The sequence below is a fragment of the Elephantulus edwardii genome, unplaced genomic scaffold (genome assembly GCF_000299155.1).
Source record: "Elephantulus edwardii isolate Elephantulus edwardi_28Jun2011 unplaced genomic scaffold, EleEdw1.0 scaffold00103, whole genome shotgun sequence".
In the NCBI taxonomy this organism is placed as follows: domain Eukaryota; kingdom Metazoa; phylum Chordata; class Mammalia; order Macroscelidea; family Macroscelididae; genus Elephantulus; species Elephantulus edwardii.
The window spans coordinates 783,285-810,946 of NW_006399853.1; the positions used below are offsets into that span (position 1 = coordinate 783,285).

The 27,662-nt window shown below is 41.8% G+C and overlaps 1 protein-coding gene across 1 annotated transcript in view; it reads left to right on the top strand.

Annotated features, from left to right (window-relative positions):
• The window catches only part of KATNAL2 (katanin p60 subunit A-like 2), a 58,143-nt gene that overhangs the window by 20,261 nt on the left and 10,220 nt on the right, over positions 1 to 27,662 (top strand). The window contains exons 6-12 of the mRNA XM_006891693.1: positions 1,576 to 1,674; positions 1,890 to 1,967; positions 5,205 to 5,303; positions 9,007 to 9,070; positions 9,675 to 9,793; positions 18,642 to 18,733; positions 22,260 to 22,370. Of these exons, the coding sequence (XP_006891755.1) occupies positions 1,576 to 1,674; positions 1,890 to 1,967; positions 5,205 to 5,303; positions 9,007 to 9,070; positions 9,675 to 9,793; positions 18,642 to 18,733; positions 22,260 to 22,370 (662 nt within the window). The remainder of the gene's footprint in view (positions 1 to 1,575; positions 1,675 to 1,889; positions 1,968 to 5,204; positions 5,304 to 9,006; positions 9,071 to 9,674; positions 9,794 to 18,641; positions 18,734 to 22,259; positions 22,371 to 27,662) is intronic.

Here is a 27,662-nt window from a genome sequence, read left to right on the forward strand (position 1 = left end):
TAAGGAAAAAGGGTAAATTTAATGTACACGACATTGAAACAGACAATGTAGAGATGTATAAAAGGAATATATATGCTTAGGTATTATTGGCATGACAAGAATCCAGAATAAGAGCTTCATAGTAAAGTGGACTGGGGGTGGGGGGTGGGGAGACAGTATAACAATGAAAGATTTTTTTTTCCAAAGAAAAAAGTGAACGGGGGGTGGAGGGAGGGTTGGAGGGCAAGGAGGAAAATGTGCAACAATGAATGAATGGAAATCCAAGTTCTCTATAAACTTTCATTAAAATCTCAATAAAAAAGAAACCAATCAACCAAACAATAAAAACCAAACCCCTGCTCTATAAGGTCTCTACAGCTGTCAATCTTAAAAGAAGCAAATATCACATCTTTCTCTTGTGCAGCAGCTGGTGGGTTCAAACTGCCAACCTCTGGGTAACAGTGGAGTATTTTAACCACTCTACACGGAGGCATTTTTGAAAGTGTGTAGCATATAATAAACAATAAATATTGGTTATTCTCCCCCCCATGTTTGCTTTTCCCCCTTTCTTTCCTGAGAAATGGAAGGATTTGTGAGACACCTATCTAGGTTTGAATCCTTTAGTCACTTATGAGGAAGTTCCAGGGGCCTAGTAGATAATGATGTTGTCAACCCAAAGGCACGTGGCTTGAATCCACAAGCTGCTCTAAGGGAGAAAGGTAGGCATTCTCCTCTCCTGTGTTTGTTGTTGTTGTATACCATCAAGCCAGGACCTTTGGTTTTCAGAAGCTATAAATTGCATGGGAGGAGATTACCCATCTTTGTCTGGCAGAACAGCTGAATTCGAGATGTGTGGCTTTTGTTTGACAGCATAATTCTTTACTGCTCGGTCAGCAGAGCTCTTTCATGTGGGGTTTATTAGTGTGTGTGTGTGTGTGTGTGTGTGTGTGTGTGTGTGTGTGTGTGTGTGTTTATGCGTCTTATAGTGTCTGAAAACCCACAGGAGGGTCAACTCTGTGTCAGTTCTGACTTGGCAGCACATAATAACAGTCACTTGTTCGCTGTGTGGTCCTGGGCAAATGACTTGACTTCTCTGGGCTTCTATCTGAAACTGGGATACTACTAATGACATTATAGGTGGTGTAAGAATAGAAAAGAATCCTCACAAAGCACTTCGCACAGCTGTCTCATGCGAGGAGCTCCTCTGAGTGGCTGAGGTAGATTACAGTAAACAGGAACTGTCACTCTTGTGCCAGTGAGTTCTTCCTACGTGGAACATTTAAAATGACAGAGCAGACATGTTAGGAAACAGATGGTATGTGTCAGGAATGGAAAAATGCTTGAATTTTTATTCAAATCAACTTCTTCCTGAAGAATTTGTTTACAGTTTTTTTTTAAGCAACTTCTTCCTGAAGAATTTATTTACAGGGTTTTTTTCAAGAGTGCCCTAACTCGAGGAAATAATTTTATTCCGTGCTACTGCAGGCGATTTGTTTACCAGCAGACACATATCCATGTTGATCTAATGAAGTGAAGGTGTTAAGCATAGTTTTTTCTCCTGTTTAAATGACATAAATAACCATTATTCCCTTTCAGGGCCAAATCATTGACTTCCGAAGGCTGCTCACAGATGCTATCAAAGGGGCAACCGGTGAACCAGCCTTGAACAGCTTCGACTGTAATCCAGACCCCTCAGTAAGTGACCAAGAGGTGGCGTTCATCTTTCAGATTGTCAAAATCCAGGCAAACTTTAGAAATAGAATTTTGAGCACAGTGAGACCTTGACATCAGGTCAAAGGGCCCACCACCTGTCATCGTTTGTTTCACCACCATCCGTGTTCTGTTCTTCCCCCCGCCCCCTCAAATCATGAAGCCACATCGAACGTGAGGCTTTCTGTTCTTTTTGTCAGGAACGGTTGCTGAAACCTCTGAGTGCATTTATTGGCATGAACAGTGAGATGCGAGAATTGGCAACCGTGGTGAGCCGGGTAAGATCAGATACTCAATTCACAAATTTACGGAGGCGGGTTGGGGCTCCTGGAACATTGCGGACTGCTGCTTTTATTAATAACAATAAATATGATCATTTATTTATAAAGTGCCCCCACTTGCAAAGGCACTCATATTGTTTAGAGGCACAATAATGCATGATAAATAAATTATAGAACCATAAAATTACAATACAAAAAGCCCACCATCTCAGTACAGAGGCCAAGAAAACTTAAAGCGCAACTGACGTTAGGCAGGGAAGGACAGGTGAAAGGGCTCAGAGCACAGCCAGGAGTCAAGGAGAGAAAGCCTCATCGTGGGGGAACAGGGCAGCTATGACTTGTTTCAAAAGTCTAAGCTTAGAAATAAAGAAGCTAGGAGTCTGATGGTTCCCTGATTGAACATTTCCCTAGGAAATAGGGTCTGTGATAGAGGTTTTACCATGCAGTCTGCTGACTTTTCAATCTTGTGCTACTGAATCAGAAAGCAGTGAAGATTAATGGTTAATGATATTGACTTTAGATTTTATTTCTAGCATCTTCTCTTATGATCTGTGTCATTTTGGGCAAATTACTTGGGAATAGAATAGGTTTCTGGGTTATAGGATGCTTTCAAATTTTTTTAGTGGTCTCATATTTAATGAAAGACTGAAACCTAAGCTGTTTTGGAGAGATGTTTAAAATGATCTCCTGTAATCTCAGAGGTATGGAGTTCAAATCCACCAGATGCTGGAGAAGGAGGGGCAATCTCCTCCTGTACCAGTTAGATCCAATTTGATGCTACACAAAAATAATAAAATAAAAAGTAAACAAAAAATAAAATGATCTCTAACACACACAGATCCTCTTGGATAATTAAGGTAACTGCATTTTTAAAAAATGTTTTATTTTGTTATTTTTGTGTGTGTGTACCATCAAATCGGATCTGACTGGTACAGGAGGTGATTGTCCCTCCTTCTCCAGCATAGCATCTGGTGAATTTGAACCACACACCTCTGAGATTGCAGTGCAGCTTCTTGCGACTAGGCCATCAGAGCTCCCTGGTAACTGCATTTTTATTATGTGCCAGACCAGTGCTGGGTGCTGGAAACATGCAGATGAGCGGATCAGACACAGCTTCTCCCCCAAGTTTTTCTAGTCTTGTGAACAAGGTTTATATGGAGAACATAAAGGAGGGGTGTTTTGCATGAAAGGATGGGCAAGTGGTAGGGAGGAGGATATACAGGAAATAGCTACTTGAAAGAGTGCAGGAGGGAGGGTGGACACATGCTTGTGCAGTAATACAGCTGGTGCAGTGTTTCTGATACATACAGGAGGAAGCAGGAAGTGGTGAGAAATAAGGCTAGAGAGAGAGAAGCCAGGGTTCCTGAGTAGGAACCGGGACTGAGAGTCAGCCTATAAGTAATGGGGAATCTTTGAAAGGGCTCCACCAGGGCGATAGGATACCCCAATGTACTTTCAGATTATTTATGGTAATGCTATCAAAGAAATGGAGTAGTTGAGCCCAGCTATGAATTTATCCAGTGAGATGAGATGTGGGATTGATCCAGGCTGTCTAATCAAGATGCATATGCGAGCAGAAAAATATTTTTTATGTCCACAAAAGTCAATCGTCTCATAACCATTTGACCAAAACATAAAATGAAGAGTAAGGATAGAATCGTAGAGTGGATGTGGCCTGAAATCATTCCATCTGCAGTTCTTTGTCTTGTAGCTGGAAGGTGGTCCATTCACCTCCACGCAGATGCTGACAGTGGTGGGAACTCATTAGGCAGACCCAATCAACATTTGCTGATAACTTTGCATTGATGAAGGAAGCCACTTTCATTTGGGGAAACATCACTGCCATGTAGAACGCAATCTCTATGGTATGAATGCCTTGAATTCCAAGGTGGATAAATTCCTGGTGGGTAAAAAGCTTTCCCTAAGAAGTGGCTGTAACAAGAATGGGAATGGCCAGGGCCCGTGTGTAGACCATGCTTTAAAGAGAAGATGGGCTGGCCCTGAATTTTGAAAGATTGGCATTTTTTTTCTATGCCAATCTAGGGAGTGTTACGTACCAAAAGCATAACAGAAATAGAAATAGTTTCTCTAGTAAAAAGTGGCTGTCTGTGGCAGAAGGAACTGGGTGGATGGAGGACCCTGATGGCAATGTAACATCTCATCAGCATGTATTCCAAACCCAGACCTGTCACTGTGGGGTTGATTTTAAGTTAGAGCAACCCCACAGGACAGAGGAGAACTGCCTGGATTCCCAAGCCCGTGAGCTTTCAAAGATACAGACAACCACATGTTTCTCTCAGCTTGCAGCTCATGGGTTTGTACGGCCCACCCTCAGGTGAGAAGCCAAGTGCTTGACTAAGTGCTTAACCCCTATGTCACCCTGGCTCCCCAGCACTGAAAAAGAATGAAGAAAAGAATAGTCTCTAGATTGTTCTGTAGTCATTCAGAATGACTTTGGAAGCAGGTATCTTTCTCCTCCCTCTCCCCATAACTCTCTAGATAATCCCTACACCTGAAACAGTTCATTCCTGAAAGGCCCCTGAGTGACTGTTCTGAGACGTCCTGGGAAATTGTAGTTTGGAAACTGTAAATGAGTTATCAGTAAAAGCTGCCTTAGTTGATTACCCTGGATGGTTGCTCGAGGGCTCCGCTCTACGAGGGGAGAACAGCACTTCTCCTTGGTCGTCAGCTTCCTTGAATTTGGTAGAAGCAATTCCTCCTGATGGAAGTGGGAAACAATCACCAGGGAGGGAGAGAAATTGGTTTCAGAGGAGCATTATCTCTTTTATGTAACAAATTAAGAAAGTTGTTTGCAAGATCAAGGAGCACAAGATAGACCAGGTACTGGCTAGGAACTACATTTTGCAGTAAAAGCTAATGTAATTTGAAGGTATGTTCTGTAGCTTCTTTGATTAGAGTCATAAATCAGCATAGTTGGCTATAGACTGAAGACAGGTATAGTCCATTGTTAGGAGGACTCCCCCGCCCTCTGTAAAAGCACCATATTATCAACAGCGTCTTCGGGAAAAATCACTGAGTATTTTCATAGCATCCCTTTGGTGAGCTAACCCAAAATTACAGTGTGTGTATATACATACATACATATAATGTGACATTTTTTATCACCAGCACTTTTATATCCTACCATAAGTCAAGTGCTCTGCTGCTCCTGTGTTTATTACAGCTGTAAAGGAAAACATTAGTTTTAACAAAATGATCCAATGTGCATTGCAGGACATTTATCTCCATAATCCAAACATAAAGTGGAATGACATTATTGGACTCGATGCAGCCAAGCAGTTAGTCAAAGAAGCTGTTGTGTATCCTATAAGGGTAAGGCCGGGACGCCTCCTGGGGGATATTGCTGTTCATTATCCATTGGCTGTGCACTATGTCATAGACCCATCAGGACGGAAAGGTTACTCCTTGTCCACAATTTAAGTTTTTGCCTGGGTCACAACACTTTGTCAGCACCGAAGCACAGGGGCCAAATTCATTGTAGGCAGTTTAAAATCACATTACATGTTGGGTCAAGGCAGGTGTCTTGAGTGATAATTTAGGAGCTAAAACTGTGTTGTGTGTTATCTGTTAGTTGTATAGATTGGTGCACGTCAGCTTGCCTTGAAAATAAATACAGAGTGTGATAGAAAGGCCACCCACAGGAGATGGCTTCTCATCTTGTTACAGAAGCTGTCCATGAACTTGGGGCTTTGCTTTTGGCTTTGTAGACTGGACAGCTCCTTCAGGAACATCTGGTCAGGTTTAGTTGGATCCAGGCAGCAGCTTCAGTGGCTCTTATTATCTCTTGCTCTCTTTGCCACATTCTTTATGGCTTCTGGAAACGTGGCCTCTGGTGTGGCTTTCTCTGACAGTGCCATCAAGTTGTTCAATGACACAGTGACATGTTTGTTTTTGTTGTGTGCTGTTGAGTCTGATCGGACTTATAACTGACCCTCCAGCGGGTTGGTACAGGAGGAGATTGCCTATCCTTCTCCCATGGAACAGATGATGATTTCGAACAGTGTGCCTTTGGGATTGCAGAACAGCTTCTTATCAGTCGGCCACCAGAGCTCTTCAATGGCATGAAGGTGGACAAGTCATTGAGGCCAAAGGAGGTGAAGAAGTGCTAGAAAGTAGTGCTCTTCTGCCTGAGTGAGGACAGGAATGTCATCTGGGAGGCAGACCAGGGGCTTCTGGTTGGAGATGTGGGCCAGGCTGGCTCCAACCTCTATGCCACCTTCGTCAAGATGCTGCTGCACAGTGATACCACTTTGCCCTGTATGGTGCAACCTATGAGACCAAGTAGAGGAAGAAGGAAGACTTGGTTTTCATCTTTTGGGTCCCTGAATGTGCAAAATGATCTATAGCGCCAAGGACATCATCCAGAAGAAGCTAACAGGGATCAAGCATGAAGTACAAGCAAGCTGCTTCGAGGAGGTCAAGGACTACTGCTTTTTGGCGGAGAAGCTGGGGAGCAGTGTCATCCTCTCCCAGAAAGGCAGGCCTCCTACCTGGTGCATCTGGCAGCCCCAGACCTGCCCATGGCTGCAGGCTGCTCTCCTCCTGCCAGACAGAAGAGGTGCGGGGGGGGGGGGGATTCCAGCATGAGGATGACAGTTCCTTCACCCCAGTTACCAAACAGCTCCCCTTCTCCTCCTCATTCTTCCTCCTTCCACCTCTGATGGTCCTGGCCATTCCAAACTGCTTTGGAAAACCTTCTGATTGCTCTTGGGTGAAACAGACCCAGTTCCCTCAGGCACTCCCGTTTAGGAGTGCTGAATTTTTTTAATGGCACCCCCATGCCCTACCTGTTCTTTCCCTTTTCAGGTGGCCAGTTTCTAACCTCATTAGTGGCTTTGTGCTTGTCTGTTTAGTTCTGTGTATCACTGGAATACATTGATACCCAGGAAGTGTTATGGATGTGACCCCTCCCCTTGTTGGCTGGCCCCTCTTCCCTTTTCCCTTAGTCATCGCCCACTTGTTTTGAGGCAGGACCAGTCAGAACCTTTGATTCAAACAAACAAACGAGGTGAGTAATTGGGTTTTTAAAAAAATATTTTATTTTAGTATTTTTGTGTGTGTATCGTCAAATCGGATCTGACTGGTACAGGAAGAAATTGCCCCTCCTTCTCCAGCAGAGCATCTGGTAGATTTGAACCACTTATCTCTAGGATTGGGAGTAATTTTTTTTTTAGAAAAGGAACAGCCTGCTGCTGTCATTGCTTACTCCTAATGATGGGTCTTTGTGAGAAGTGAGTAATTCACCTAATGAGGAGAAAAATAGAAAACCCAAAACCTCTCCATGTTTGATTTACTGGTGTAGTGCTGAGAAGTTGAATGACATGTATAGCTTTTGGTACCTAACAGATCACTCAAGCTTAGTGTCTTTGAACAGTAAGCATTTGCTGCAATTCAGTAAGCGTGCAATATGGGCAGCGCTCAGCCATACTGACTCATTTCTTTCTGTTTGGTCTTGGCTGTGCTCATTCACATGTCTGGAGTGTCAGCCAGGGGATCCTAGTGACCAGAGAGGACAAGTGAGGGTCTTTCCCGGTGGCCTCACATCCTCCATCTAGCAAGTTGAGGCTTGTTTACATGACAGCAGAAAATTTCCAGGAAACAAATGAAGAAAGGGTAAATCCCAACCTCTTCTGACATTTGCTGGTCTCATGGCTTCTAATGCCCCATTGACCAAAGCAAGTTCTGTAGCCAAATCCAGAGGCAAGAGGTGGAGCATCAAAACCTACTTCTTGTTAAAGGAGCTCTAACTTTTGGCCATTTGATCATTTCCCTCCGTCAGGAGGTACAAATGTATTTTATTGAATAACCATTGAATCCATGATACACTTGGTTTTTTGATACGTCCTGGAGGGGAAAAAAAATCATCTGCATTCTTTCCTCTTTTCTCTTTGTGTTCAGACTGAAGGCTAAGAAACTGGGTGTTTCAGAATTAATGAGATTCTATCATTTCCTCTGAGTGAATCTGTAGTGTACTTTTTAAAAAGGATAGAATGCCTCAGTGAAACTTTGGATCTGTTACTTCAGTGATATCATAAGCTCTGTATTGTGTCTGGTATTGAGATTCTGACAACAGCATCAGCAAGAAATGAATAGCTAGTTGTAATTTCACTATTATTTTCTTTCCCACCCCTCCATTTTCTGCCAACCTTGTCCTTTCTCCCTCAGACTGAACTTGAACTAATAGGAGAGACTAATAGAGTGTCTTCATGTCTCTTTGGAGCCAATGTTTGTCTCTGCGTTTGCCAGTGTGTATTCTCAGCTTCTAAAACAGGCATCACCATGGCTATGTGCTTTAATCACAAATACATTTATTTGCTGTTTATATGCTTATCTTAAACTCAGTACTCACTTTATAAACTTCCAAAGATTGTCAAATGCTGTACATAGAAAATTTGGAAATGATGTTAGGCATATAAGAAATTACTCTAAAAGGGAGGAAAAGTACATTCATATATATTTTTCCCCTCAATTGCTCTTTTCATTTTTGTTAATAGATTCTGGGTGCACAACATGATTAATATAATGCTATCACTAAATTGTACACCTGAAAATGTTGTATTGACAAATATTGTATTATATATAATTTTTACAATCTGGTGACCTAGTGGCAAGGAGCTGCGCTGCAATCCCAAAGGCACCAAGCTTGAGGCCACCAGCTGCTCTGAAGGAGAAAGATGGGCAATCTCCTCCTGTGCGATTAACTGCCTCAGAAAACCCCCCATAGGGTCAGCTATGGGTCAGTTCCAACTCTACGCTACACAACAACAAGAAGAACAAGAATATATACATTTAAAAAATTACTCTTAATAGATCGTATAGTTCTAACCAAACGTGGTTTTTTTTTTTTTTAAAAAAATTATTTTTTTTAAAGTACGAAACCAAACATTCTTATCAAGTGTGGGAGTAAAATTCAGACAAATAAGAAAGACCTGTTTTCCTTTCTAGTTTTTCTTGCTTGCCTGCGCTAAGGGTGCTCACTGGTACCAAAGCTCCCTATTGTTCCTTGTTTCTATAGTACCCGCAGCTCTTCACGGGAATTCTTTCACCCTGGAAAGGACTGCTGCTTTACGGCCCTCCAGGTAAATACTTCTCTTCCGATCTTCATGCCGAGGGTGTGCTGCTAAGGATAGATTGTCCCTGTCTGTCCTTCAGAGGTGGGGTGCTTGGCTGCTGACCCAAAGGTCAGCATTTTGAACCTACCAGCTGCTTAAAGGGAGACTGTAAGGTAGTCCCGCTTCTGCAAAGACTTATAATCCAGAAAAACCCATGAAGCCATTCTGCTCTGTCCGTCACATCACTGTGAGTCAGAGTCCACCCCCTGGCATTGAGTTCGAATTTGCTTTGTTCTTCATTTCAAGGACCCCTGATGTTACAGTGGTTTAATATTTGAGTGCTTATCTAAAGGTCGGATGTTTGAAACTACCCACTGCTCAGTGGGTGGAAAAACATGGCAGTCGGCTTCCCTAAAGATATACTGTCCTAAAAATTCCTCTGGGAAGCTCTGCTCTGTCCCTTATAGGCACTAGGAGTTCGAATCGACTTGATGTCAGTGGGGGAGAATCCTCACTTTAGGACTATGGCAGATGACAGCTTGAGTGGCCATGTTTTCCTTTACTTGGGAAGCTGACATCTGAGGAATGGAGTTTAATTGCCTGCTTGTGTTTTGTCCATATGTTTCTCTAGGAACAGGAAAGACTTTACTGGCTAAAGCTGTGGCCACCGAGTGTAAAACCACCTTCTTTAATATTTCGGCATCCACCATTGTCAGCAAATGGAGAGGGGATTCAGAAAAACTTGTTCGGGTAGGCATTCTTGATTTTTTTCCATTATGTTCTGGAAAAACACAGTAAAGCCAAGTGATTTTAGAGCTTGTTTTTATGTAACTGATATGTTTAGATTTTTGTCATATATGTTGGTTACCAAAAAACATGGGGAATAGATTGACTATTATATGTGGATATTAACCCTACATGGTCTTCACAATCACTTGTTATGCATCAGATAGTTGGACAATGACCAAAGAGCACAGAAGGAGAATTGATGCCTTTGAGCTGTGGTGCTGGAGAAAAGTATTGAGAATACCATGGACTGCTAGGAAAACAAACAGATTCGTCCTGGAAAGGGTTAAACCTGGCTGCTCCTTGGAGGCAAGGATTCTGAGGCTCCGTCTAACATACTTTGGATATGTTGTGAGGAGAGACCAGTCTTTGGAGAAGGACATCATGCTTGGGAGGGTGGAGGGACGACGCACGAGAGGAAGACCCTCTATGAGGTGAATTGATTCAGTGACTGGGGTAATCGGGATGGATGTGTCAGAGGCAATGAGATTGGCACAGGACAGAGCGGAGTTTAGGGCTGTTGTACATAGGGTCGCTATGAGTCGCAAGCGACTTGACGGCACATAACAACAACAACCCTTAGTAGGATATCTAGATTTCCCTTCCTATGAGAATTTTATCAACAGCCGCTTTTTTTCTGTACATGCAGCTTCAGAATGGAAGCTGGGGAAAAAGGGGTCTTTGAACTGGCCTATTCTTTCTGTTAGCCAAGAACTATCTCTGATTAAGCTTGTTCAGTATATACAGTTGACTTTCCTTGAGATGTTATTGTAAGATAGTCCTGAACCTAAGAATTCCAAGGAAGAATCAAAAAACTTTTAGCACAATTCTCCTTTCAGATGTTCAATTTCTCCTCTGTAGGTTTCCTTTTTTCTCCTCTTTTAAGAAAATGTTTTCACTTTTTCAGTGTCTCAGTCATCATCTATGATGTAGTCCACATTATAAAATCTCACTCAGTCAGTCACTGTAGAAGGGCATCTGTTTCTGTTTATGCCTCAATATAGGAAAAATCCTTCTAAAAAATTGTGTTAAACTGTGGCATTCTGCAGTATCACCGATATGTCATCAAAACTAATATAAAACATTTTACTTTTTGAGGAAAAAAAACCCCTAAAATATTTGGCATAATTAACGTTCCCTTAGATGATTCATTTAAAAAAGAACATGGTGTATTTATAAGGCTAAAAAGAAATTATTGAAGCATTGATTTACATGAAGTAGCTTATTTATTACTTTGGTATCATACTCGAGTTGTTTGAAATATGTGTAAGAAATTGTTACGTCTCTTCAGTGGAAATCTGTGCTATCATCGTCTATTTAGTTGTTCTTCATCTTTAGTCTAATTTGGTGCCAGGTCCAAAGATGGTACTTGGGTTACCAAATTCACTGCCATCAAATACATTTGATTCATAAAGACCATTTGAGGAGCACTCGTGGCCGTTGGCAAGAAGCTGCGCTGCAATCTCCATGGCACGCAGTTTGAATCCACCAGCTGCTCCACGGGAGGATGGGCAGTCTCCTCCCATGCGATTAGCTGCCTCTGAAAACTTGCCAGAGCGTCAGCTATGAGTCGGTTCCACCTCGATGGTACACAGCAACAACAACAGCAACAGTGACCCATTAGGACAGGGTAGAACTGCCCCATAGGATTGCCAAGGTTGTAGATTTTTCTCTTCTGGAGTAGCTGATGGTGCTGCAGCCCCCGACTCCCATGCCTCTAACTGTAGAGGCTCTACTTTCTCTCTTCCGCCGGTGACTGAGAGACGTCGGCTCCCTGCAGATCAGCCTCTGTGTCTGTGTTCTGTCGCGGGAAGAAGTGTGATGTTTTTATACAGCACATGTCCCCTGATTATTTAGTAAAGTGTCCTTGGTCCCTTAGAAAAAAACCGAAACAATAGAATAACCTCCGGTTAGTAGCCTGAGTCTCTGCACCATCAAGACTCCTAGGCTTGGATTACCCCTGAACAAACCCAAACCTGCTGCGGCAGAGTGGACCCCAGCTCATGAAGACCTTCAGTCTGGTTGCTGAGGCTGTAAATATTTTTTTTTAAATTTTTCAAGGTTGTTTTATTTTTATTTCCATAAGTTTTAGGAACCATAGATAATCTCCCAACAATACAGTTATCTAACCCATATAGGGCACTCTCGTGACTTACTGGAAAGAAATTGCATTGCTAATGCAAACATATGCAGTTAGAATCCACCAGTTGCTCACAGGAGAGAGAGGACAGTCTCCTTCAGGTGATTTACTGTCTTTGAAAACCCTCTGGAGGATCAGCTGTGCATCAGTTTCTGATTCATTGATAAACAACAGCAACCCATATGTTGATTCTTTACCTATGTATTTTGCAAAGTATTACTAGGAAAAATACTAGGAGCAATTTGTTTCCAAGAAAATATTTTCGCATTGAGTTGTTGTTGTTATGTGCCATTGAGTCATTTGCGACTCTTAGTGACCCTATGTACAAGAGCCCTAAACATCGTTCTATCCTGTACCAGCCTCGCTCTCTCAAACACATTCATTCCCACCACTCCACTCACAGAATCAATCCATCTCATTGAGGGCCTTCCTCTCCTGCGCCGTCCCTCCAGTCTCCCAAACATGACGTCCCTCTCCAAGGACCATTCCCTCTTTGCAACATGCTTAAAATATATCAGACGAAGCTTCAGAATCCTTGACTCCAAGGAGCATTATGGTTTCACCCTCTCTAGGAAACCTGTTTGTTCTCCTAGCAGTCCATGGTATATTCAGCACTCTTCTCCAGCACCACGGCTCAAAGGCATCAATTCTCTTTCCATCATCCCTATTCACTGTCCAACTTTCCGATGCATAGCACGTAATTGCAAAGACTATAGCCTGGATCAGGCGCACCTTAGTCTCCAGCCTGACATCATTGCTCTTCAGTACTCTGGAGAGGTCCCTCACAGCCGACTTTATCAATGCAATTTGTCTCCTGATTTCCTGGCTGCTGTTAACAAGAGCATTGACTGTGGAACCAAGTAAACTGATACCAAGAAAATCTAATTGAGAAATCAGTCCCTTGTGATAATATACAATGAATAGTTAAATTTAACTTCGAATTCTCATCAACCTGATTACTTAGCTAATTATAGCCCCTTGATCTTAACTGAGAAGACTGTCATCTCTCACCCAGGGACGGGGTGGCGGTCTCAACATGCAGACCTTTTTGGTTAGCAGCCCACCACTTAACTCCACCACCACATGGGCTTCAATGAACTACTCCCTCGTTTGTACCTTCTGGGGGTTCTAATAACTGGAGATTAGTTAGCCAAAAATCAACTGACTCGAATCTTTATTGGCTTGGGTACTTTTTTAAAAATAAAACCCAACTTTTCTGTTGTGATTTGAGTAACAGTTTACAGAGCGACCTGGATTTCTAGTCAACAATTCATATATGTTACGCTTTGTGACATTGATGACAATTCCCACATTTTAACAACACTGTTCCCGCTTCCTCCTGGTGATTACCCTTTGCATTCATTCTTTCCTGCGTTCTGAGCCTTATCTATTTTGATCTTGTCTGGTTGACCAGTCTCAGTAGTATGTTCCTCCCTGGCATTATTGATTGTCTTACTACAGTCCACTTTTATGTCCTAAATAACGACATATCTCTAAAGAGATGTCCCCAGAATCATCTGCTGTTTGTGAAAATTGAGTTTAGAGTTATGAGCACAAGGCATTGCAAAATGTTCAAAGAGAGAGCACGTTTTATTCCCTGGGCAGGACTTATGTTGGCCAAGGAATAAATCCAGATATTTATGACTTTTTACGAAGATAGAAATTTAGTAGATTTTCTTGTTTAATGTTGAATTGCTGAAAAATTCCTTTAAAAAGAACTCTCTGTTCTGTATAAACATTTTATTTAAGTATCTTCTCAGTATTTTTTTTCAATTATAAAAGTGAGAAAATAATTCCTCCCTGTATCTCTCTCCTCTTTCTTATATATGAAAGCTAACTAGCCTATTTGGGGAAGGGTATTTAGTATAAAAGGGCATGTATACCTGTGAACTCTCTCCCCAGAGGAAACTACTATTCCGAATATTTGCTTATACTTAAATCAATAATTGCATATTTCACTTCCTTTTAAAAAAAACAAACAAGTAGGAATATACTGTAATACACTCTGTCTTGCCTTTCCCCACTTAAGTAGTATAACTTGGATATTTTTCTATACTATTGGAAGTAGAAATAATGTTCTTTTAAATGTCTACGTGATATTTTATTGCATGAATGTATCAGATACAGTTAACCAGTTCTGGTCCTGTTGGGCATTTATGTTGTCTCTAGTCTTTTATTGTCTTTTGTTGTTTTTAAAATGATTTTTTATAAAAACTCAGCCTCCAAGATTGATTGTATCTGTGTTTTAAACCTCTTCTTAGCCTTTTATATTAGTGGTCTTATACCCTAACTGGTCTATTGTGACTGACTTAGGTCACTCAGCATAATGCCAGTGTTGTGCAGTATTTCACAAAATCTAGAGCATTTTTTTTAAATTGTAAAAAACATGTATAGGGATATAAGGGGGTAAGAGTTGGGAGCAGAAGAGTGAGGATGGGCAGGGATGAAATCACAGGGCCGCACAGTTTGGTGGGTGGAGGGAATGGGCGAAGGAAATGAGAACGATCCAGTGGGGACCAGAAGAAACAGAGTAATGTTGAGCATAGTCCAATGGTAATGAATTTTACTTTTTTTAACAAAGAAATTGTCTTATTCACGTGTGGGTTTCTCATTTGAAAATGGGGTGCAGACTCTCTGGCTTCTTCATGCTGAACAGGGGCGTTGAGGTAAAAGGGAAAGGGTGCACACTTTGTCACCTTACTGGTGGTCCTGGGTTGAAGCTGCTTGCCTTCTTGTTCAGTTAGAAGATATTTTCCTGACGTTTTCTGCCCTCTGGACTGCAAAGTGTTTGCCTGGGTGAGTCCAGTGAGGGTGGCTGGCTGAACCTTGAGGCTCCATCCTCCTTCACTTCCTTAGCTGACAGTTATATTTCCCTTTTGTGTCTGGAACTGGGCTCAGGGTTCAGGTCTGGAGCAAGACTCAGTGTTCAGACTACCTATAGGAAAGGGAGCAAACCTAGAGAGAACAAACTTGTGGATTACAAAGAGAAGGGCTTTGGAGGTGTTACTTACAGGTGTACTGGAGAAGGAGGTGGAGGAAAGTGGCTTAGATAAAATTCCTCTTATCCACTAGGCGACTCTCCCCAGAGACCTGATGGCTTTCCCTGAAGCCAGGTGGGTACTCCCTGGGGGCTTGCTGACACACCCCAGGGGCACACAGGGCAACACACCCTGGGGGCTGGGCCACTCTCCCGGTAGGTCATTTTTTAGTGTTTTGTGAACAAGGCTATAAGTGAACAATCTCATAAATACATATGTCTTTGCATACGCATTAGTTTTAGATAATCTTTTAGAAGTAGAACTTCTGGGTCAAAAGGCATGGACATTGCTGACTGCCAAGTTGCCTTCTATAGGATAACATCAGTTGTTTCCCCATACCATAATCAACAATATGTATTGCCAAGATGTATTGTTTTCTCTTCACCAATATGATGGGAGAAGTTAATATTTCCATGCTTCTCTATAGGGAACTTTGGTGACTTAGTGATAAGGAGCTGTGCTGCCAATCCAGAGGTGAGCAGTTCAAATCTCCCAGCTGCTCTGCAGGAAAAAGATGGGCAATCTTGTCCTGGGTGACTTACTCCCTCTGAAAACCCATTGTAGGGTCAGCTATGAGTTGATTCTTACTTGACGATACCAAACAACAATAACATGCTTGGACATGTTTGTTTTAAAATCTGAACGAGCTTCAACATTTCTATATAAATTTAGAAGACATTTGTATTTGTTTACTCTGTGAAATGGGTTTTTTAAATTTTATATTTCATAAAAAAATTCAGCACAGAAATAGCTCACTTTTGCCAACCTTGAAGGATGCCATCATGTATCTGCTCAGAAATCGGTTTCTTTTCTCTTTAATTTCTGGATACTTGGAATTACAGTCTGGGAATTGCTCATCTGGAAAATCCTGATCATGCCATCAAGTTCTTCACTGTGAAGCTTTCAGATAAACAAAGCCCTTCAGGACCTTCCCCTAAACCAGAGAAGCTTTCCTATCATTTGTTTCTCTTTCTAGTCCAATTAAAGAGTTATTTATAGGGAACTCTTGGGTTTTGCTTCTCCCTCCCCTCCTAATGCTCGTGCCTCTTAGGAGCGCTGTTGAAGGCTGAGTGGTCTCTTTAGCAAATGCACACACCTGTTGATGCTTACATCATTCCGCACTACTCCACCACCTCCCTGTGCCCCCACTGTATGATTCAACTTCCTCCAAGCACATTTTAAAAAGTTTAGACCCCTGCTTCCAGAAACACTTACCTGGGATTCCATCTCTACTCTGGGCGTGGGAAGATCCATGACGTGGGCAGTGGTGGTGGTTACTTCTGAGGTGGTATGGAGACCTAGGCTTCCATTGAGGTTCTCCTTGATTCTTTTTTTTTCTCTCTCCTTGATTCTTAGCTTTGAAGTTTGTCTTTCTGCACTTGCTGCTGTTCTGTGCTGTTGAATTAGAACCGACTCATAGGTGATTCTCCATCAGGTTTACAGAGGCACGTGGAGGAGATTGCCCATCTTTCTCCTGTGGAGCAGCTGATGGATTTGAACCACATGTTTTTGGGTAGGCCGCACAGCTCCTTGCTAGTTGGCCACCAGAGAACCCTTCTGCACTTAGCCTCTTTTTTTTTTTAATTGTTAAAGTTTGTAAAAAAAAAAAAAAAGTGATTTTAACTGAAGTTTCCAGAAGGGTTGGCTTTTTCATCCATTCAAGTGTACAATTTTCCTCCTTCCTCTTTTATCTTTTCCCCAATCCACTTTGTAATTCACCTCTTGTTCCACATTGTCAACTGTCACACGTATAATGCCCAATCATACATTCCCCTCTGACAGTCCTTCCCCTCATTTGTTCCAGCACAGTGTTCATTATCTATCTACTCTTTTCTGTTCTCTCCGCAGTCTCCCATGTTAGTCCTATTTTATAACAGGGGTGTTATGCAGTATTTTCCTTTTGTGATTAAGATATTTCACTCAGCATAGTGTCTTCCAGGCTCATCCATGTTGTATAGTGTTTTACAAGTCCATTGTTTTTCAGTGTTATGTAATATTCCACTGTGTGAATGTACCACAGGTTTTAGGGGTTTTTTCCCTATTAATTTGTGGATGGTCAGTAGGGCTGCATTCATCTCTTTGCTGTTGTGAATACTGCTGTGATATACATGGGTGTGCTGCACTTAACTTCTTAATAACTATGTATATATAAGGTCTAATAGTTAATTTTTCATCGGGAAATTGCTGCTGTTGTCATCATCCTACTATCAGATAGTTAGACTTTTCTTTTTGTGCAAAGAAAGAAAAATAACTTCTAATTAATTGGTCTCTATTGTGACCAAAAGGAGTCCTGGGTGGTGCAGATGATTAATGCACTTGGTTGCTAACTGAAAGGTCAGAGGTTCAAGTTTATTCATAGGCACCTTAGAAGAAAGGCCTGGTGATCTACTTCCATGTTGAAAATTCTGTGGAGCACACTTCTACTGACATATATGGGGTCAGTATGAGTTTGAAGTGATTGAAAAGCAACTAATTTTTGTACCTAAAAGACATTTGTAATGACTGTCTCCAGTATTGACTTGGTCCTCCCCGTTTATTTACTGAGCCAATTGTCTTGGGCTAATGAATGAGGCTTGTGTGAAAAGAAAAGGCTTGCGCATGACCAGGTAGGCGCCATGCCTGTGAGGAGGTGTGGAGGTAAGGAAGTTGCCCTCATGGGATAGGGAGATCAGTCAGCCCTCACCAGCTAGTGTTCTTCAGAACCACAGTCTGCCTGTTTGTATCACTTCTTTCCCTTCCTTTCTGTCCTGTTATGCTTTGCTCTACTGCTAAGTGAAACAGAGGATAAATCCCCTACGCTGACTAATGAGCCTCTATTCTTTTCTAAATCTCTGCTGCTTTCTCTGATCAACCAGTGAAGAATTGTATATGGTACTCAAGAGATCACTATCAGGGTTAAAAAAAATCAGGTTTTGATTTTTACAGCTATTCTCATCACCACCCCATCTCCCTTTAGAGCTCTTTATTTTGTTTTTATATGTCTGTTCTTTTGCTGGTTGTGTTCCGTTCTCGTTCAGTCTATAATATGTATTTTGAAATGGAATATCTTATTCCATAGGGAATTAGCTTTAAGTACTTGAGCACCCCACGTAGCAGTGTTGAGATGGCTTCGGGACCGGAGCTATTTGGGGAGCAGAAAGAAACAAATTTCTTTGTCTAATTACTCAGAACTGGAACCAGGTCCTTGCCCTGTCACTTCCTTCTGAAAAGAAACCTTCCCTTGTCCCCAGAGGTTAAGGGGTCTTAACATCAAATGACGGTACATATCTTGAGGCTTTTGTATCCGCATGTAATATATTATTGGCAGGGTGTCTCAAGAGTTAACAAGCCAACCAGAAGCTTGAGAACCGAGTTTTATCTTAGGCTCTTTCATTTATGATAAGTAACCTTGAACCAACCACTTACTCACTCGCTGGCTCTTAATTTGATCAAGTGATGAATGGAAATAATTGGACCGTCCAGCCCCATGGGGTGGTACTGGGGAGAAATAATTGCAGTGATTACTAAGTTAGTGTGAAATGACAGAGTGCAGCGTAAATGCTTCATATTACGTTCATTCTAAGCTTTTAATCTCCAGAAGCATCTGAGGACTTGTGTCCTCAGTGTCTGATGAACTTGCTTTTTCTCTACCCAGGTGTTATTTGAACTGGCCCGTTACCATGCCCCCTCCACAATTTTCCTGGACGAGCTGGAGTCGGTCATGAGTCAGAGAGGCATGGCTCCCGGGTAACAGCCTGGTTTATTTTGGGGAGGGGTCGTCATTTCTCCTCTCTTGTAAGTGTGTTTGATGGTCGGAAGCCCATCGACATTTACCAGCAGAATGGGCCTATTAATAAGCCCACAAATTTTCTGCAGACACATGGAAAGGTCTTTAAATTAGATCCTGTTAACTGAATAGCTGATTTAAGTAGTTTTTATAACCGGAGGAAATGTCATCCTCCCTCCCCTCCTTCCCCACAGAGTGGTTTTCAGGCCTGAAGATCACCCAGCCTCCAGACCCCAGTCTGCCATAAGGGGCTATTGGCTCAAAATAGCTACCTCCAGCTGCTTCCCCTGGAGCCAGAGGGCTGACTATGAGGACAGGGGCCGCCTCCTCTGCAGCGTCAGGGCCGTATTTCACTCTTGTGAGGAGGTCCTGGCTGGGGTGTGAGGCTAGGGAAGCCACTGTGTTCTCTGTGACATCAGCATGTCCCATTTTCAATATGCCACTTACGTTATCTCTAAAGATTAAGTGTCAGCTCATGTCCCCACAGGGAGGAGCTCTCCTCAGACTAGAATGTGCCTTCTGTTGGTGCTTCCAGCGGCCTGGGGTTTTTGTTGTGTTGCCTTTTTTTCCCCTCCCCCCCACCTAGATCAGCAGAATTTTCTTTTGAAAACTCTTTACTAAACTTGGCACCCCCACTTGAAAAACAGATCACCGCACAATTTCAACACAGCTGTGTTTATTAATAGCCTCTAATGTCCCATCACCAAGGCAGAACTAATAGTAATAAAAGCAAATAATTAGCTTATTTGGAGCATAAATGGAATATAATTTATGAAATTTTACTCATTGAAAACCATTTTCCCTGAAGGGTAAAAACATTGTGAAGATGTATCCCAGTGATAGGGGATTCATGTGACTGATTGAAATGGGCAGAAGCCATGGTTTCACCAGTACCTGCCAGCACGAGACTGGGCACTGTGCCTCTCAGCTGACCACACAGCACTCAGCTAATAATCCAAATCCACTGGACTTGTGAGATGGTCACACCTCAGCACAGACCAGACACCCCTGGCCTGCCTTAGCGTGAAAGCCTGTGTGCTCCTTTTTCCATTCACTTTCTGGTTCTCAATTCACTGAGTCCCTCTGAGCCTCTTTTGGGCCAGTTCAGAAACTCTACTTTTACTGGCCTGGAGTGTGCCAGCTCTTGCACCGACTATCAGTTTCTTTAATTGGAGCTTAAACTCCACAAGCAGCGTCTTCAGAAGATCTGGAGATATATGGGCAGGTGCCGGTACTGTGCTAAAAGAATAAAAGTTAGGAGCAAATGCCAAATAAGGAGGAAGACTCACCCAATAGCATGTGTTATGCTTTGCTGGCTGAAAGTTAGGAGGATATGAATTGCTTACTGCAGAAGATCAAAGACTACAGCCTTTGGTATGGATTACATCTCAACATCAAGAAAACAAACATCCGTACTGCAGGACCAAAAAGTCAGTATTAAGATAGTTGGAGAAAGGATTGAAGCTGTCAGTGATTTCATCTTCCTCGGATCAGCAATCAGCACCCTTGGTTCCAGCAGTCAGGAAATCAGGAGACATATTGCATTGGGCAAATCTGTTGTCAGGGACCTCTTCAAAATGCTAAAGAGCAATAATGTCAGTTTAAAGACTATGGTGCACCTAATTCAGGCCATTGTCTTCTCAGTCACCTGCTATGTACCAGAGAGCTGCACAATGAATGAGGATGACAGAAGAAGAATTGATGCCTTTGAGTTGTATTGCTGGAAAAGAATACTGAAAATCTCATGGATTGCCAACAGAACAAACATAGGTCTTGAAGAAAGTACAGCCTAAGCATTCCTTGAAGGCAAGGAATTTCATACTTTGAACATGTAGTTAGGTGAGGCTATTTGATGGAAAGGGACATGATGGTTGGAAAGATGAGGACGTCAGTGAAGGCGAGGAAGACCCCCCCCCCCCGAATGAGATGGATTGACATGGTGACTTCAGCGATGGGCGTGAGTGTTTCAGAGATAAGGAGGGGGGCACAAAACAGGCAGAGTTCAGGTTAGCTGTTCATAGGGTCACGAGGAGTCATGCTCGACTTGACAGCACCTACAACAACCTTCTGTGAGAGTCCTTATCTCTTAGGAAAGGTAGTTAGCATACTTTTGGGTGTAGTCTAGACAATTATGACTTACATCAATCATATAGGACAAAATAGAACTGCCCCACATATGACTTCCTGGGCTGTAATCTTACCCAGAGCTGATCAGCCATGAGTGGCTGGTGGGTTTGAACCACTGATGTTCTGTTAGCCATAGAACACTTAACTCTTTCATCACCAGGCTTCTTTAGTAAAAGGCATAAACCAAAAGAAAAACATCACCACTGGATTGATTGTGACTCATAGCAACTCTATGGGACAGCCCATATGCTTTAGAAGGTGGTAGATCTTTACAGAAGCAGGTCTTTAGTCCATGGAACAAGTTGTGGGTTCAATCTACTTACCTTCTAGTTAGTAGTTCAGCATTTTAACTACTGTACCATGAGGTCTCATATTAAAGGGCATAATTCCTATAAAAACACGTCCTATTTGGCTTCCACAAGACACAGGCAGAGATGAATAGAATGCATTCATAGCATTTTTTGTTCTTTTAAATAGATCTACTTTGGACATGTTATCAGGAAGGTCCAATTCTTAGAGGACATTATTCTTGTAAACTAAAGGGTCAAATGACAAAGGGGAAGACTCAATGAGATAGACTGACACAGTTGCCACAATTAGAGAGCTCAAACACAGCAAAGATTGTGAGAACCTCGCAGGACCGCGCGAACAGTGCTCTGCTCCGCGATGCACAGGGTCTCTGGGAGGAGGAACTGACTCGAGGGTACTTAACACTTACAACCAGATGTGCACAAGTGAAGAGGAAGGAGCTGGTGGGATGTAGAGAGTGTTTAAGAGCCACTTGGGGTCATTCAGGTTCTTAAGTCGAGTTCTGTCTTGGAGTTAAGGGTTTTGCCAAAGGTGGTGCAGAGGCTGAATTTTAACAGAAAATTGACTCCAATCTACCTTGAGAGTAAAATGCCGTTTCCCTCTGATTATTTTGCCTCTTATTAAGAGGACGTGGAACAGATTCTGTGTAGTGGCTTGTTTGTGTCTATGAAAGTCCTTACAGGCATCTGTGTAAATGAAATGGGTTATTCTCCCATATGTCCCTTTTTGAAAAGAGTAGATGTGGCGAGGCTGTATTAAATCTACCAATGGCACTGCTTACCCTTCAGTTATTTTTATTAAGGCCAACCTTTGGGGGTTTTTTTTCTTCTTCATTATATTCATTCACTCCCTTTGTAGTGCTTTCCATGTGAAAACAAAACCTAATTTGTTATCTTCTTTAAGATTACTGGCCTGTCAGAATGAGGCAGGGGAGGGGATGAGCTGTCAGAGGCCCACAACCCCTGCACATGTTGCGTTGAGATCCAGGGTGGGTCACGAAGGCGGAGGCTCTGTCACTTAGGAGAATCACATCTCCTTGCCTCTCTGTAGGGGAGAACATGAAGGGAGCCTTCGGATGAAGACAGAACTGCTGGTACAGATGGACGGGCTGGCCCGCTCGGAGGACCTCGTGTTTGTCTTAGCAGCTTCTAACTTGCCATGGTAAGAGATGGAGAGAGTGCACTTTAATGAGCCACTAAGTACAGAGGAAGATTTTATATTGATGACTTCAGGCAGTGCTTTTTTCTTTGGGTTCAGTGCTAGCAGATTAATTTGAAGACTTTACTCTTCAAGTCACCAAACCTTGCTCTCTGTACCATGCAAGTATCTGCTTTAATAGAGCACAAGCCAGAGATACTGTTGACAATATTTAAACTGGATGTTGGGAGTTTAATGCCAGCTTATTTACTGTGTTTCTGGTAAACATGCTTTAGCACAGAACTGTAAAATGCTTAAACTCTCCAGGGCTCAAAAAATAATCCAAAAATAAAATGTCTGGAATGGATTCAATATTATAGTTAAACCTTTTTAAATTAAGAGAAAAAAATGTCCTTTACTGTTACCCAATAATTAAAACAAACAAACAAACATACAAAAATTACCCAGCAAACAGGAAGTGAAATAATGCATAAGTGAGAATAGAATCTACTTTTAGAATTATGTGTTCAAACTGTATCCCAGAGTGGTTTAAGAATGGTTCTAGAAATGGATTTGGGGAAAAAAGATTTCATCCAGGGAAAAACAACAACCTAGCCCCTTTGCTGCTGCTACTGTTGTTGTGAGGTGCTATGGAGTCAGTGCCCACAAATAGCGACCCTATGAACAAAGGCTGCCTGATCCTGTGTCATCCTCAGTCTCTTTACGTTTAACCACTGCCTCAATCACTGCGTCAGTCATCTTGTTGAGGGTCTTTCTCTCCTTCTCAGACCCTCTACTTTCTTAAGCAAAACATCTTCTTCAAAGGACTGATCCTGATAACATGCTCAGAGTAAGTGAGAAGAGTCTTACATCCTTGCCTCTAAGAAGCATCCTGGCTGTGCTTTTCCCCAAGACAGATTTGTTTGTCCTTTCAACAGTCAGTTAAAAGAACAGTCAGTGGGGATAGTCAGTAGTCTTTGCCAATACAATTCAAACATGCCATTTTTATTCAGTCTTCTTTATTCATTGTCCAACTGTCATATACATATAAATTATTGAAAATACTATGACTCAGATCAAGCTCACCTTACTCTTTCAGACTGACATCCTTGTTCTTCAGCACTTTAAAGAGGTCCTTCCAAGGGAGCTCTGGTGGCCTACTGGCAAGAAGCTGCAACTGCAATGCCAGATGTTTGTGGTTCGAATCCACCAGGTGCTCTGCTGGAGAAGGAGGTGCAATCCCCTCCTGTACCAGCCAGATCCAATTTGATGGTACACGCACACACAAAAAAAGAGGTCCTTCCCAGCAGGTACCTTAATGTAAGATGCCTTTTGATTTCTAAAGTACTGCTACCACGGATGTTGATCGTGGATGAAATAAAGTAAAATCATTAACAACTTCAGTCTTTTCTCCATCTGTCATGATGTTGCCTATTGGGCCAGTGGTGAGGGTTTTGTTTCTTTGATATTGAGATGTAATCCATATTGAAGACTATAGTCTTGGATCTTCTTCACTTTCTTTAAGTAAAGTTGGGTCACTGCACAGGGCAGGTTGTTGATGCATTTTCCTCCAATCCTGATGCCATATTCTTCATATAGTCCACTTTTTCAGATGATTTGCTCAGCATACATATTAAGTATCTGGTGAAAGGCTATCCCCTTGTTCTGTTTGAATGACTGCTGCTTTATTTCTGTATGGGCTCCATATCTGCACAATTCAGAGTTCTGGAATTTCTAGCCTTCTCAGTATTATCTATAATTCATTATGATCCACATAATCAAATATCTGTGTATAGTGTCAATAAAGCATAAGTCAACATCTTTCTGGTATTCTCTGCTTTAAGGTCAAGAATCATCTGACATCAGCAATGACATCCTTTCTTTGATGGCCTCTTCTGATTCCAGCTTGAATTTCAGGCAGTTCCCTTTGATTTACTTCTCTGGTGACTTTTGCATAATCTTCAACAAGATTTCTTTACATGTGATATTAACAATATTTTTCAATAATTTCCACACTCTGTTGGATCACCTTTTTTTTTGAATAGGCACAAAGATGAAGCTCTGTCAGTCATTTGGTCAGGTGACTGTTTTCCAAATATCTTGATATAGACTAGTGAGGATATCCAGGGCTACATCTGTTTACTGGAAACGTAATTGGTATTTCATCATTTCCTAGGGACCTATTTTTCTGCCAGTGTCTTCAGTGCAATGTAGACTTCTTCCTTCAGAACCATTGGTTCTTGATCATGCACTACTTGCTGACAAGGCTCCGTGTCCACCAGTTCTTTCTGGCACAGTGACTTTGTGTGTCCCTTCCCTCTTCCTTTGATACTTCCTACATTTAATATGGTTTCCCATTGTGGACAGTGTTTTGTGAATCTCCCAGTTGTAAGACAGGTTGGGAAGCAGGAGTGGCATCCGCTTCCTTAACCACATCCCTCTGGAAACTCTATGAACTTGGAGAAACAAAGTTAGCTGTGGAAAGGCATTAGGTCTTTTGTTCATATAATCGCTATGAGTCGATCTCAGCTTGACAGCAATCAACAACAACACAAAGAATCCTTTAGTATTGCAACATAAGGGCTGAGTTTTTTCTTCAGTTCTTTCTGCTTGAGAAATGCTATATGTGTTCCTCCTTTTTGGCTTTCTAGCTCTAGAAACTGCATGTTTCATCGTAATACTTTGTCTTGTCTTCTCAAGCTGCCCTTTGAAATCTTGTAGGTTGTGGTTTTGTTTTTTTTTTAAAGCAGCATCCCACTAGATGTCACTTGCCTCTTTCCCACAACTGTGACAATAAATACATGTCTCCAGACATTACCAGATGTCTCCTGGAGGAGACCATCCTCTACCCCCCGCCCTGAATCAGGAATCACTCAACTGAAGGGTGTGACAGGTATTACATAGAGACAACCTTTCACAGGTGCCACAACTAGTTATCTCAAGATTTTGTAAAAGAACTGCATAAAATAACTGACTTGCTATTCACACATAAGAGTTTCTATATTATATAAACTCTCTTGGATCTTGCTTTCTTTCTATTAACAAAATATCCTGGTCCTATTTCCAAATAAATAAGAAATCTTCCTCCCCTGCATAGCTGCACAGTGCTCCATTTTTATCTGTACATATTTGTTTTCCTCACCAGTTCTCTATTGATGGCTGTTTGAGTTATTCCTGCTCTTTTGCTGTTAGAAATCAACTGCATCTTCCTTGATGTACATTTTCAGACTATTTTGTTGGTCATATTCTCAACAACAAAATAAATAAAATTGAAGAAAAGAATTATTTGTATATGCCACTTTGTGTATCTTCAGAACTGTTTCCTGCAAGTAGAATTACTAGGTCCAGGGGTTAATGTGCATGATATTATGACAGAAATTACCACATTTCCCTGTATACACGTTGTGCCACTTTTTATTCCCACTAGTGTTCTACTTTCATTACTTAATGTTAGAGTAAGGGCATTTCCACTGTTATTAAATAATCCTTGAAAATTGGATTTTGGAATGACTTCCCCAAACTCTTACTTATGCGTGTACTATCAAATAGTTACTCGTCCCTTTCCTATGGCACATACATGATGCTCCCAAATGTTTTCTCTTAGAAGTAGCTCTGAAATATAAATTATTGCATGAAAATCTTCAAATTCTGATTTCTTTCTCTAGGACAGATTCAAAAGGTAGGATCAGTGTATTACAGGGTTTAGATTTTTTTTGTTTTTTTAAAAAAAAAAACTCATTCATTATTGCCAAAGTTCTTCTTTGAGGAAATAGTGTATTTTTCATAAAGAAGTTTGAAGCAGATGGTTTTTTCCTTGACTTTAGGGTCTTAGATCAAAGAATAAGCTTATCTGATTGTACCAATCTGTCCCATTGAGGGAAATAACTAAATCATACCAATCCACGCAAAACCCCAGTTCTAAAATCCCAATGGAAATTCCTTATAGTTAGTGGTACTTCTCTTTTATAGCATCTTTCAGTGCACTAGGCTGCCCCTTAACTGTCTTCTACCTACAGATTCCTTCCCTCTACAAGAGGGAGTCATAGTCTCCCCATTCAGCAGGGAGATGGCAGGCAGCATCTTTGTTTATTGAGCATCTGTCCTCAGAGAAGAACGTCTGTAGTCTAAGACACCACAGAGAGGACCAGAAGGAAGTGAGAAATAAGAGCTCCGTCTGTGTCCTTTGATGTGTAAATAATCAATGAGAGAAATACCATGTGCCACATCTTTAATATTCCCACTTAAAGTAATGGCCACGTAAAAATGTTTAGCAAGCGCGATTAGGGCTAATTTGACCCTTCTCAATTGTTGAGGATTCACATACTCAGGCCTAGGAGTCTGGAGGGAAACAAGAGACTGCACAGGGCCATTAAGGCAAATGGCATCCTTAGATGTCTGTTTAACTGGATGGCAGTTCGTACACATAAGGTGTGAAGGCTGTATGTGTGAAACGTGTTGAAGGTTTCTTGCTCTTGCTGTTTGCAAAAGGGTTAGCAATTTCTGTTACCCTTTCAAAAACCAAGCATCTGGTCTAACCCAGCTCTGGATTCAAAACAAAAACAAAGTTAACATTTGGAAGAAGGTAAGAGAGAAAAGATTATTATACTTGAAATGAAATAGTCTTGATTTGTTTGGGAGAGACTGTGGAAGTTAGCAATAAGCAGTGGCTCTCTGGTGTCATCATCACCCCATGACTTCTGTTCATTACACTGGGAGGCCTAGGGAAGCTCATCCTTGACTATTACCCTAAAGGCTGGTGGTGTGAGCCCATCCAGTGGTATTGTGTGGAGAAGGAAGGTCCAGTAAGCGGCTTCTGTACAGGTTACAGCCAGGGTAGCCATGAGGACTGTATGGTGGAGGTCGACTCTGTTAACACGAGGGGTCACTGAACTGACTGAATGGCAGTGGGTTTGGTATTTTGGTTTGGAGGCAGTTACTAACCTGGCTGTCTTTTCTGTTAAGAATTCTCTTCTTTCTAGCGTGATATTTCTGTAGAAATGTATGCATGTGACAAAAAAGATCAGCAGACATAACCTGAGTTGCCTCCACCATAAACACATGCATCTTTGGGCTTCAGGAGAAGCTGTGCTCTCTTGCAGTCTTAACTTCTGGCCTCATTCCTTGACTATCACCACCCTTATGGGCAACATTTCTCTAAAGGTGGTCTACATAGATTTGCATTATCTAGATGCAAAAATGAGAAAGCTATTGTGTCAAAGATGATTCACCTGGTTGGCCATAGCAAGAGTTCGTGGGGACTTTAAAATGTTGTTGTGTATTGCCAGTCACCAAAAAAAAGATAGGATCAAATAGTCC